At 45.3% G+C, this 12582-nt stretch overlaps 1 protein-coding gene across 1 annotated transcript in view; it reads right to left on the reverse strand.

The window, feature by feature from the left end:
- Positions 1–1098: 1098 nt before the first annotated feature.
- Positions 1099–12582, reverse strand: part of DNAJC6 (DnaJ heat shock protein family (Hsp40) member C6) — a 34239-nt gene continuing 22755 nt past the window's right edge. Inside the window, exons 12-19 of the mRNA XM_088169614.1 lie at positions 11646–12095; positions 9944–10096; positions 9125–9193; positions 8349–8483; positions 6181–6435; positions 5526–5671; positions 4246–4422; positions 1099–3337 (exon numbers count right to left, since the gene is read on the reverse strand). Coding sequence (XP_088025740.1) covers positions 3236–3337; positions 4246–4422; positions 5526–5671; positions 6181–6435; positions 8349–8483; positions 9125–9193; positions 9944–10096; positions 11646–12095 — 1487 coding nt within the window. The 3' untranslated portion in view covers positions 1099–3235. The remainder of the gene's footprint in view (positions 3338–4245; positions 4423–5525; positions 5672–6180; positions 6436–8348; positions 8484–9124; positions 9194–9943; positions 10097–11645; positions 12096–12582) is intronic.

The raw sequence follows: 12582 nt of genomic DNA on the forward strand, positions 1-12582 counted from the left end.
AGGCTTTAAAAGGAAAGGGCGGCGCGCGGGGAGCGGCTTTTCCCGCCCCGCCCGCGCTCGCGACAGGGGGCGGGGCCTCCTGAGGGGACCGCCCTGGGGTGGGGTTTGACACACGTAACCCTCACAAATAAACGCGTTTATTTTCATATAAAACCCCTGTACGCACGTACCGAATGTACATATGTGTGCATTAAATTCATATCTGAGCGTAAGAAACGTATATTTGTGCCCAGCCGCGATTTGGATCCATAAGCACGGCTTTAAAGAGCCCCCGCCCCTCAGGCGCTGCCGTTTTGTGGGGACTCCTGAAAATCTCTGTTTTCACCCCAAAAAATGGAGCCGGCCGCCCTTTTGCCTCGAGCAGGGCCACCTCAGGACCTACATCATCCACCCTTCTGCTAATCTACACTAAAAAAGGTAACCGTGGTTTGTTTTTTTTAAGCCGTATTTTTCAAACCTTGGGTTTTTGAGGTGACACTTCGGAGCTCCCAGCTGTTTGGGTATTTTGTTGGGGTTTTTTTTGCCCCAACAATGGCCTTTTAACCCAAGAACAGCCGTATTTTAATTCAGCGATGGCATTTTTGCCCCAAGAACCGTCTTTCTGTTTCAAGAAGAACCTTTTTACCCCAAGAACAGCATTTTTGCCTCAAAACCAACCTTTTTGACCCAATACCAGCATTTTTGTCCTTATAGAAGGAAAATTTGCACAACTTTTTCAATAATCCTCCCCAGAGAGCTTTTCTTCAGATACCTCCCTCCTCAGCCCTTTATACATTCCCTGATCCATATTTTTTTCCCATTTTTCATTATCTAAAATTATTTTGAGCCACAAGGCTTATTAAAACAGGCTTAATCCACTAAATACTTTAAAAAAAAAAATTGAAAAATTTTGGTTTGCTGGCTGTGGGTCTCTGAAGGCAGCAGCCTAACAACAGCAACGCTAAGTTTTAATAATTCCCCAAAAATTCCCAAATAATTTGGGAAAAGCACCTGGAATGCCATTATCCATAAAACTGACCCGGCCAGGGCTCACCACCCCTCACAAAGGACGTAGGACTTGAACCTCGTGGTCACAAGGACAAAAGATACCTGAATATGTTAATTTGAGCTTTTTTAATGTATATACAAATGTTTTAGACCAGTCACAATTTCATCGAGTATATACCGTATTTACAAAAATTACAATAATTTAGTCAAACAGTAAACCTGAACATTGATAACCTCTGTCACTACCAGATATGACAAGAATGGGGTTTTGTTTTTTTTTTTAGTTAACTATTTGGATATACATACATCCTAATACTTTCATGCATCCATAAAAACATTAGGGATGGAAGTAATCAAAGCTTAAGTGGGGTAGAGGGGTTTGGTGGGGTTTTTTTTTGGTAAAGTTTAATGATGGATTTGTATTTTGTGAATGGATGTGTATCCAGAGTTATGTGCAGTGACAAACCCGATACAAAGCTAATGAGGTTTTCATCATTAAAAAAAGTACATTATAGTAATGAGATCCTTTTTATTATATAGGCATAGGTCACAATATCTACAAATGTGAATGAGAAACAATAAACCAACAAATCACAGGAACATGATTCACATTCCAGTTATCTCTTTAAATAAGACAAGCACATACTGGATCAAAACATTAATAAATAACATCCAGTTTGTTACTATTATCTTAAGGTCTTTTATATAAAAGGAGACCTATGTGTTGGTTTCACATTTTCAGTTAATGGCAGTAAATAATGGACCAGTACAACAAAAGGATGTTTTATACAGAAAGCCATGTACTTTGACACACTGTGTTTGCAGTAATAGCTTTGCCACTTGAAAATGTAAGTGCAACAAGTAGTGGATTGTCTTGAAAAACCACCAGCCTTAAAGACTCACATCCGATGGCAACCTGTTCCTGAGGCAGTAAATACACATTATTTCCTGCCCATCTTCTGAGTATCCCTCAAATACAGACAGGTGTTGGTAAATAAACTGCTAGCTTTAGTTACTCTGCAAAAGAACACCAGAATTTGGGGTGAAGTTTGAATTTCAACTCGCTTTTGAACTAGGAAAGCTGCTTTCAGCTTCAGCAGCAGAGAGATTTCCTTGTGATGTTATTGCTTTGGTCCAACATAAACTTTGAAGAGAATCAATTTGCACTGGAGTGACCCCAGAAATCAGACCTGGTCTGTGGATGCCTGTGTGACAGCTCGTGCACCATGATCTGAAAAATGAAGTTGCAACAGGTTTCAGCCTGCCAAGAGCCTTGGCCAAGTGCTCTGGAGCTGATAAAGGCATAAAGGTGATACAAGTGGGCTGGGAAAAGTTCTGAATCCTCAGGAGGGGAAGTGGTACCTAGAAACTGGGAAGTTTCTAAACCTTTCCAGCAGAATTTTAACTTGTTGGTATTTCTTTGATGGTTTCAGGCTGCTGATGAGAACCACGGGAAATGCAGCACGTGCTCATTCCTCACTTGGACGAGGTGAATTCACCTTTCCCCCCCCCGAAAAAAAACTGCTGCTTAACAAACCAGCAAGGGGCTGTTGGATCCAGGACTCGTTGCTTGCTTTCCAAAGCACGTGCTGAGGAATTCTGCCTGCACGTTTCACTGCGGGACTGGGAGGTGAAGCACAGCATCAATGCAAAAGCAGCTGCCACACCCACCCAACCCCAGCATTCAGCTTTGGCTCTGTTCGGCCAGACTACACTAAATGAGCAATTAAGCAGCAAATGGTGACTGTTAGGAGTGTGCCTAAACCACAGCTGAGCACTTCAGTTGGATAATTCCATCCAAACCCAGAGGAAAATAAAATGTACATCAAAGTTTGGGCCTCACCAGCAGCTGTCGAACTCAACTGAAGCATTGCCACATCACACCTCACAAAAAAAAAAGGTAGGAAAAATTCACCAGCTACACTTTGTTGGAGACACACCAATTCCACCTTTTCCCAGTATGTGTTCTCTCTTGTCCCACTGGAATCCAAAATAAAATAGAAAAGTTACCAGAAGCTGTAACCCTGTGGCTCTGGTAAGGTGAGCCAGGTGGCCAGAGTTCCTCTGAGCTCAGAATTCTTGGAGACAAGTGTTAGGAAACCTTTCTCGTGCTCTTCATGGTAAGTATTAGGCTCTTAGTTTTCTGAAACTTCTGAATTTCCAGCCAGAGTTTGGTTGATCTGTGACATTTGTGACAAGAAACTATATAAGCACTAGCACGGGTCTGGAGTGGAGGCTGAGAAAGTACCTAATACAAGGGTTTTTGTCCTTGGTTTTCAAATTCTGACCAGGCATCGTTTAGCTCCATAAATATCATCTTTGCATATTGTTCATATGGCTGCCCAGTAGCCTGGAATAAAAACAGAGAGAAAAGAGGGAAATCAGAGCTCCCAAACCCAACCCCAACAACTGGCATGTGAGCAGATTCCCAAGCAGTTCCATGAATTTCCACTTTTTTCTTGACAAAAATAAGCTACTCTGGAGGGCTGTTTTCCTTAAGAATTTCTTGGCTTTTGCTGCTCCTCAGAGCTGACAACCCCCAAAGTGGGATAAAGCACTGTCCCATGGGCACAATAAATGTAACTTTCTAAATAATAAATATAACCTTGGCATTGAGAGAGGAATTCCACCTGCATGGAAGGGAAAGAGCTGCCACCTGACACAGTTCCTGGATGAAATCAGAATCCCTGCAAACCTCGGGCAGCCCACATTCCTGCCAAGCCTTGAGACTCTCAGGGCCTCCATTCCCTGCCAGGTGGAATCTTCTTCCTCCCCATGGGGTGTCCCAGAGGGAGTCCTTGCTCCCTGGGCAGTGAGGGGCAGCAGCCAGAGCATGAGCCACGAGCTGGGCAATCAAACAGCTCCTGATGATTCCATTCTAGGAGCTTGAGTTAGAGCAGGAACTGTTGTCCAGCAGCAGAATGGCTGAGAGTCAAAGGGAGGGTGACAAAAGCTCTGAATTTCTGCTGCTTGAAGCTGCAGGTTCCAGGCACAGTCTTGGAGCTGGGAGTGGTTTCACAGAAGCCCTGACTGGTTTGGGTTAGGAGGGACCTTAAAGACTAAAATGGTCCCATGGGCAGGGACACCTTCCACTATCCCAGGTATGCTCCAACCTGGCCTTGAACACTTCCAGGGATGAGTTTAGAGAAACCAGCACAATTCTTGAGCTCCCACTTTGCACAGGGCTGTCTGCAGCAATAAATCCCATCCAACACTTTCTAATCCCCCTTGGTGGAGGTGGAGGCAGCCCAGCCTTACCTTGTCGGGGTGCACGACCAGCACAGCCCTCCTGTACACCTTCTTCACCTGCTCTGGAGTCACCAGGTCTGCCATGCTCACAGGCTTCCACTTGGTCTCCCCTGCCCACAGCACCGTGTGCATGGTGGACAGCAGTGCCCTGATGTTCCTCTCCTTCCCTTCAATCCACTCCAGGACCTGCAGAAAGGAGGGTAAGTGTCTCTTTATGTCTCACATTAAATATCCCACCGGGACAAAGTTTCTTCATTTGAATAGCTGTGACCCCGAGGAGCATCTTAAATTTCTTTCCATTTCTAAAGAAATGGAAATCTCTAAAGATTCCATTTCTTTAGAAAGCCTTCAGAAAACCTTTGTCTAATTGTCATTAGTTTTTATATCACTGCTTGAAAGTTAAAACAGACTTTGAGCAACATCCCTGCTAAAAACACTAACTTAATAATGCTTGATGGAATAGTCAAAAGACAAATTAAGTGTTTAACTGTCTGGTTCTTTAGCAATGTTAATTGCACACCTAAACTAAGCTCAGCTAAGCTAAAATGTAAATGTGAAAACCAAAGCATAAGTAGATTTTACTTATTTTACTAAGAGCTCCAGGCTGAGCTGTCCCAATGAAATAAAAATGCATCAGAGCAAAGAGAATTATATTGAGAAGGCCAAATCATCTGGGAGCTTCAGTGGCTCAACAGCTTTTGTGGGGATAAAAATGGGAGCTGGGAAAACTCCTGCCCACTCCATGGCCTGACCTCTGCCCAGCTGTGGTGGCTGATGGTGATGTTCAGTGTCACTTCCCAAAGGTTAAAACCTTTCCAACAAGGCTAGAAGCAGGAAATTTTGAGAGGGTCAATCTGTTTTCTAGAAGTTGGCTTTTGCTGCAGCTTTTCCTCTGAGTTCTCTCTCCTTTTCTAATTCCAATTTGTGGTCTTGTATTTCACATACAGAGCAGGACAGGCTGATTTGCCTTCCCTTTCATAAGAGATCTGCAGTTTGGCAATTTATTGAGGAGAGATGAGAGAATTCCAAAGCAGGCAGGATTAATGAGGCAGAGGATTAGTTCAATTAGCTGTGCCTGCTAATCAGGGCTGGAGTGCTGGGGAAGAGCAGCAGCCCAGACAGTGACACTGAGCAAACCATTGTTGATGTGGCCTGGTTGAGGACACAAATGTAACCTTGCAGTTTTAAATCTGTTGAGGACTGGGTGAGGACACAAATGTACCCTTGGAGTTTTAAATGTGTTGAGGACATTCAATGACTGGGAGAACATCACCAAGCATTTTGCTTACTTTTAGTTTTTCAGGGTCCATCTCCTTTGCCATTTCTTCTTTTCTCATCTCAGCTATTGTTTTGGGACCCTTCTTGTCTTTGTGAGCATTAAACCCTTGACCAGATAATAAATCTTCAAAATCTGCAGACACTTTTGGCTTGGAATCTTGAAAACCAAAAAGATTTGAAATTATTATCATAGCAGGGGTGCATTCAACACTGGCTTTCTACATCAGTTACATCCTTTGATTAATCACATTAACAATCTCCCAGTGCTAATGAACATGCAGGTTCTCATGAAAGATGCTATTTAATGTTACTTTTAAGTTGTTGTTATTATTATTATTATTATTATAGAATGCCAGAATGGTTTGTGTTGGAAGGTTTATCCAGTTCCAACCCCCAAAGTTCCAACATCTTCCACTATCCCAGGATGCTCCGAGCCCCATCCAACCTGCCCTTGGACATTTCCAGGATTATTTTGGAAGCTCATTTGGAATACAGAACTTCCTAAATAGCACAGTTTAGCATCCAGGACAGGATAATCAATCAATCAATCAATCAATCAATCAATCAATCAATCAACCAACACTGACTTGCTTAGCCCTACCCTGCAAACCCAAGTGACATCCCAAGTGACCCCACGCTCTGGACGCTGAATCCCCAAGCTCTTACCAACATTAGCGGCTCCTTTCCCCCGCTCCGCCTGCGCCCCCTGCGAGAAGCTCACGTTGTAGTTGGGCTTGTTCTGGGGGGAGGCGTGGGGCACGCTGGGCTGGCCCTTGGGCTGTGTCCCCTGCCAGCCGTAGCCCGTGCCCTGCTGCCACCCGCTGCCCCCCATGGGCTGCGGCGGCGGCTTCTGCGGGGACGGGGGGAAGCCCCCGCCCATGCCCGTCGGGGTGGTCGGTTTGCTGGCGAACGAGGAGCCACCTGCGGAGAGCGACGGGACGGGGGTTAAAACAGGGACTCCATCCCACCAAAATCCCCCCCCCCGCTGCTGGATTTTACCCTTTTGTCACCCAGAGATGGGGTAACTGAGAGGCGTTTTGAAAAGCTTTTATTCCGTTTTCATTCCAGGCTCGTATGAGTGGTAAGACAATGCAGATGTTTTAATTCATGCCATCACATTCACCCCTCCTGAGTTCTATTACAATACATTTTTCATAGTTCTGTTTCTCCAAAGTATCCAGTCTTATTTACAAAGCCATCCTTTAAAACTCTTTTTTTCTAGCTCCATTTCTCTCTCAACAATATCTATCCTATTCCATGCCATTTCTAAATCACCATTTCTTATCTCCAAGTTTACATACTAATACATATTGTATAAGCCTTCTGTCAAGTCTTGAAAACTCTCTATAAATCCATTTCCCACACCCCAGGCTTCCTTTTTCAGAAAAGGAAGAATTTTTTTCAGAATTTTTTTTGCAAGGTCGCTTTTACCCTGAGGTTGCTCTGAGTGTTGTTTATAGGACAGCACCTGGCTTTGAGGGTTTGAGGAACTGGAAATTCCTTGGAAAACTGGATGTAGCAAACAAGGAACCACAGCTCTGTGTGAATGGTGGCAACAAACACTGACAGAATGATTAAAGGTGGGAGGGACATTAAAGCTCATCCAGTCCCATTCCATTTCCCATGCTCAGAGCCACACCCAGCCTGGCCTTGAGCACTTCCAGGGTTGAGGAAGCTCTCTGGGCATCCTGTGCCAGTGCCAACGCCCAGCTGGTGGTGTTGAAATCGTGTCTCCTCACGTTGTGCTGATTAAAACCATCCACAGAGATGTGTCCCAGCACCTCACTGCTTTAGGGGATGCTCCTCTGGCTCTGGTTGTGTTTGTGGGAGGTACCAGTGTCAATGTTTTGTTATTTCACACTGACATCCACACTCAGCTCCCAGCTTGGAAATGTGTCATGGAAACTGGATGAAGTGCTTTCGATTTAGTCACGACTAACAAAAATGTGCTTAAATATCCTGGGGATGCCAAGCCTTTTGTTTTTAAACCCCACCACTCTCCTACAGAATGCGTGTTTTAGATGGACCTCGGTGCCTCTGACATGGGGCTTGGCAGCTTTTTTATTTTGCTCCTGCAGAGCAGCCTGAAATCCAGCAGAGGGAACTGGGAAACCTAATTCCAGACCCATGCTGGGGCTGACGCAAAGGGGAAAACAAACATCACACCAAACCACAAGGGCTCTCAAAGAGCTGAGGGCAGCAACAAAGGCAAGGAAAATCTATTTATCACACTCAGACAATGCTGGGCTGCAGGGAAAGCTTCAATAATTTCTCAGAATTGCCTTTTAAACATTGGATTTGAGGGCTTGTTGATTGTTTTTTGACATAAAACAAGGGGAAAAGGCTTTTCTAAGCAGTCAAGCTTTGTAGCCTTGCAAATACCCCACCTTTAGATAACAGTGCAAATTAGAGGCAGATCAATTCCACAGCTTTTCTCACAAAGCAGAAAAATGAGCCAAGTCTTGAAGGAAGCAATTCCTCAAGAACCCCAGCAGCTTTGCAGAGCCAAATTCTCCTCCCAGGCCTGTAGCAGCACTTGAACACAGAGCATCCTCAGCCACAGCATGTTTGGACTGATCACAGGTTGTGCTTTGCAATCCGTGGAGCCTGCTGAGCTCCCTGCACGTTGCCAGCACATTTTTTTGACTGAGGATCAGGAAAAGCATGGATTTGTGAGAGTTTACAGACAATCAGGCAGAAAGGAAAGCCTGGCAGCAGCACTGGCATGCAGGTGGGTTGAGAGGTCCCACACATACCAGGCTGCTCAGCCTATTTCTCTAAAAGAATGCTGGTAATTTATTATTTTCCTTTTTTTTTTAATAAGGGTTACAAACCTGCTAAACTGGCTCCAAGGCTTCCCAGATCAGCAAATGGATCCAATGTTTGGGGTTTAGCCTGATGAGTGGGAGTGCTGTGGAGGGATCCTGTAGGACTGGTGGCAGCAGACTTACTTCCCATTCCTAGACCACCTTAAAAAGAAAAAAAAAAAATTTTTTTTAAATATATATAAAAGAAAAAAAGAACATTTTTCCTCTTCTTTGATATGAGTGCAGCTCTTCCCCAGTGCTCAGCCACATATTAGAAGACTGCTATTAAAATTGAGTGTACCATTGTCAGGTTCATGAGCAGCCTCAGACTTGTGGCACTCCCACTCCCAATTAAGAACAGCACAGGAGTGTTCCCAGACTGTCTGCACTGCCAGAGGAATTGTGACACATTAAAATATGGATATATTTTAAGAACTAGAAGCCTTCAGGAAACAACTTTGGGAGGCCAGACACACTCTCCCAAGATTAGAAAAGAGTCGTGCAATCATTGAGTGGCATCCTGGGAATGCACAGCACTCCCCAGGTTTTTCCAGGGTTTTACATGGAATTAAATAACCTCTGGAACCCTCACCTCACCTGTCCTGCTCTGGGCTCTTAAGGAAACAAACCCTTTTTTTTTAATATGGAAATTTTTAATTTTTTTTTTTTAATATGGAAATCAGAAGGAACCTGTTCTTTTCAGTCACTGGCAGCATTTTCCCTCTACCTCTCCCCTCTCAGAGCTCCTTAAAGTTTGGGGTTTTTTTTTTTTTGCTAACCACTCTGAATTTTATGCCACATACCTGCTTTATTGGGCCAGTCCCAACCACTGGAAACATCTGGTTGGATGGAAACTGTTGGAGTGCTGGAAGCTGAAGAGAATGGTTGGTATCAGTATCTCAAAGCAGCCCAGCAAAACCAGCACAGCCCAGTGCCCACCAGGAGCCACTGGGACTCTACAAAGTCTAAAAACCTCAGGTGGGAGGTGGCCCTGCCCATGGCAGGGGCTGGAACTGGATGATTTTTAAGATCCCTTCCAATTTTCCAGGGAGATCCTTCCAAGGAGCAAGTGTTAGATGATCAGGCACAAACAAACCCATGACTGGATGTGCTTCAGACAGGGTTACACATCACATTTTGGGCTGAGAAGGAGGAAATGAGGGAACTTTTAAACAGATAGAAGAGAATTCCTTCTCTTGAGTCAAATTCAGCTGTGAATTTGGTTAGGGAGCTAAAGAAAGTTGCTGCAACTAAAATGACCAAAGCATGTGTGTTTTCTCTATGGCTGTGTTCAGTGCAATTAATGATAGTTTGGTTCAGAGGAGATCTCATAACCACAGGAATATGTGGGCAGACATTCTTCATGGCCTCTTTTTTATTGATATAAATAGCCTATTAATTAAATCTAAGACCTGAGCAAAACTCAGCTCATCCCTACCACACTTGAGATGCTGAATATACTTCAAGTCCAGAGAGAAAAAGCCCTTTCCTGTTTCCTGGGGTTTCTGTGGTTTAGAGTCGTTTTATGGGAAGCATCAGTTTGTACTTAATGGCTCCATTTCTATTTCAAAGCAACATTTTACATTTATTTAAACACCCTGGAAGAGCCTCTCCTCTCTTACCCATGTGAAAGGGATCGCTGTGCACAGTTGGTGAAGGGCTTCTTGTGGCTTGAAGGAAAGGATCCCCAGGGCCAGCTGATGAGCCAAGGAAGGAACCCAGGAGGTCTGGACCAGTTTGCTTGGGGCTACTTCCAAATGGATCAAAGGCAGTGGCTGTGAAAATATATTTGAGAAAATATTTGCACCAGGAATGTGCTTCAGGATAAGGGAATGCTGTGGGGAGAGGAAAGCTGATAGCTGCAGGTAGCAAATAGGAGACTGTGGGAGAGCATCAATATCCCAAATTCTGGGCACCTAAAGATCCCCATCACTTGGTCATGGCAACAAACTGATCCCCATCTCTCATTTCCTACAAGAGGCTGAATTTAGAGCCAGGCAAAGTGAGTACTAAAGTATTCAGGCACTTCAGATGGGTTTTGACTGCCAGTGGAGGGTGGAAGACAGTCTGGAGCTTGGAGTTCCTGCCCTGGTGCAATTCCTGCCATTCCTGCTTCCTCTCAAGATGATTTCAGGCTGGCAAAGGTTATCCATGTTGGGGATAAAAGGACTTTTAGAAACAGCTTTAGAAAATAATGGATATCTGGCCTACATCACTTGTTAGAAAAAATCCAGCTCTTCTCAACCTCCATTTTTGATCAATTTGTTCAGTCTTCTCTCTTTCATGTAAAAACCCAAAAAACTCAACCAAAAGAAACTCCTGTGAAGTCACTCAGATTCTTGTCAACAAATTTAAGGTTAAAAGCATCCTGAAAGGTACAATCCCTAGAAGCTCAGCACTGTGGTAATGATGTTACTCACTAATGTTACTCAGTCACTGCTCTTCACTCCTTTCCCAAGCTCTTATCCTTCTGTTCCTGGCTTGGGACAATTGAGCTGTGTGATTCTGGCTCTGCAGAGCTCATAAATCCCTAAATCTTTTCCTGGTCTGTTGCTGCACCTCTTGTGTGATGTGTCTGCCAAACCTCCCCTGGGTGAGAGTTCTCAGACTGAGCCTACAACAGCCACAGCAAGAGAAACCTTCTCCAGGTACCAGAGACCAATTTCTTCCACTAAAACTTGGATTCTTCTCCTCTCTCTTTGCACTTGCTCTGCTTTATCCTTCAAAAGATCCCTCTCCTAATACCTGTCAAACCACTCCTGCAGCCTGGTCTTGGAAGAAATAGAAATTCTCTATTTCCTAGTCCAGCATCACTCTCACAGCTCCAAACCCCCTCTAAGTTAAAAGAGAAATTCAACTCACAGTGCTGTAAGTCTACCTGAAACCCCAGAGGATTTTTTTGAAAGTAATGTGCACTATTGAGAGCAAAACTGAGGATCTCCAGTGGGGACTGCTTTGGTGAGGATGCACCAGCGAGAGGAGAGGAGAGGAGAGGAGAGGAGAGGAGAGGAGAGGAGAGGAGAGGAGAGGAGAGGAGAGGAGAGGAGAGGAGAGGAGAGGAGAGGAGAGGAGAGGAGAGGAGAGGAGAGGAGAGGAGAGGAGAGGAGAGGAGAGGAGAGGAGAGGAGAGGAGAGGAGAGGAGAGGAGAGGAGAGGAGAGGAGAGGAGAGGAGAGGAGAGGAGAGGAGAGGAGAGGAGAGGAGAGGAGAGGAGAGGAGAGGAGAGGAGAGCTGGTTGCCCTCTTGGCATGCCCCACACCAAAGAGGGATAGCCAAGAGCAGATCCCTCCAAACCCAAGCCCCCCTCTGGCCAAAGCCACCGTTACCTTCTCCCACCCTCGGTGACGGCGACGGCGACGCCGAAGCTGCCGAGCGCCGCGGGGTCGAGTGCACAGATCCAGGTGCCCCCACGTGGAAAACCTCCTCAGCAGCAGCTCCAGCAGGGCTCTGGGACACCCCAAACAAATCATTCAGCAGGTCAGAGTTAGAGGGGGCAGCGCTGGGCTGCGAGGGAAAGCTCTTGCTCATGGGGCTGCCATCCAGGCCCAGCAGGTCCACGTCTTCAGGGGGAGGTGCTGCTGCTGCTGCTGCTGCTGCTGGAGGCTCTTGCTGCTTTTTGCTGTGTTTGGGTGTCCCGTGGGGCTTGTCACCGCTGGCATTACTGTGCTGACTGGAAAGGGACAAGAGTTCGTCATCTGACTGTTCGCTTTCCTCATGCACCAACGCTGCTCGATCCTCTGAGGTGGGGTGAGAGCTACTTTTGTCAGATTTCTGATCTAAACGATGATTGGAAATAAAATTAGGCAGCTGTTAGTTTGGTCATCACAAAGGTCCCGTAAAAATCAGCTTACAAGCAGAACAGAAAGCTGAGAATAGCACAGCAGCATTTGGATAAAATAATTTTGTTTTTTTAAAATAAGAGCTGGCAAATTTCTTCCCCAAAAGGGTTTTTCAGCCCTGCCACAGTTGGGGTCCCCATCCATGGAGGATGTGGCACTTGGGGACATGGTCAGTGGTGGCCTTGGCAGTGTTGGGGAATGGTTGGACTTGATGACCTTAAAGATCTTTTCCAACCTAAATGATGCCATAATTCCTTTGCCAAAACCTAAATTTTTATCATCAAGGTTTATTTATTTCAAGTTTTAACAAGAAGGAGGCCTTGGGTGAAGGTTCCCCCTAGAACTGTGCCCATGATGGTCCCACAGAGCACAGTTTGAGGAGGATGTTGTAGGAAAGGAATTCCCACTCCACTGCAAAATCGGG

The sequence above is a fragment of the Sturnus vulgaris genome, chromosome 9, assembly GCF_052056855.1.
Source record: "Sturnus vulgaris isolate bStuVul1 chromosome 9, bStuVul1.hap1, whole genome shotgun sequence".
Lineage (NCBI taxonomy): Eukaryota > Metazoa > Chordata > Aves > Passeriformes > Sturnidae > Sturnus > Sturnus vulgaris.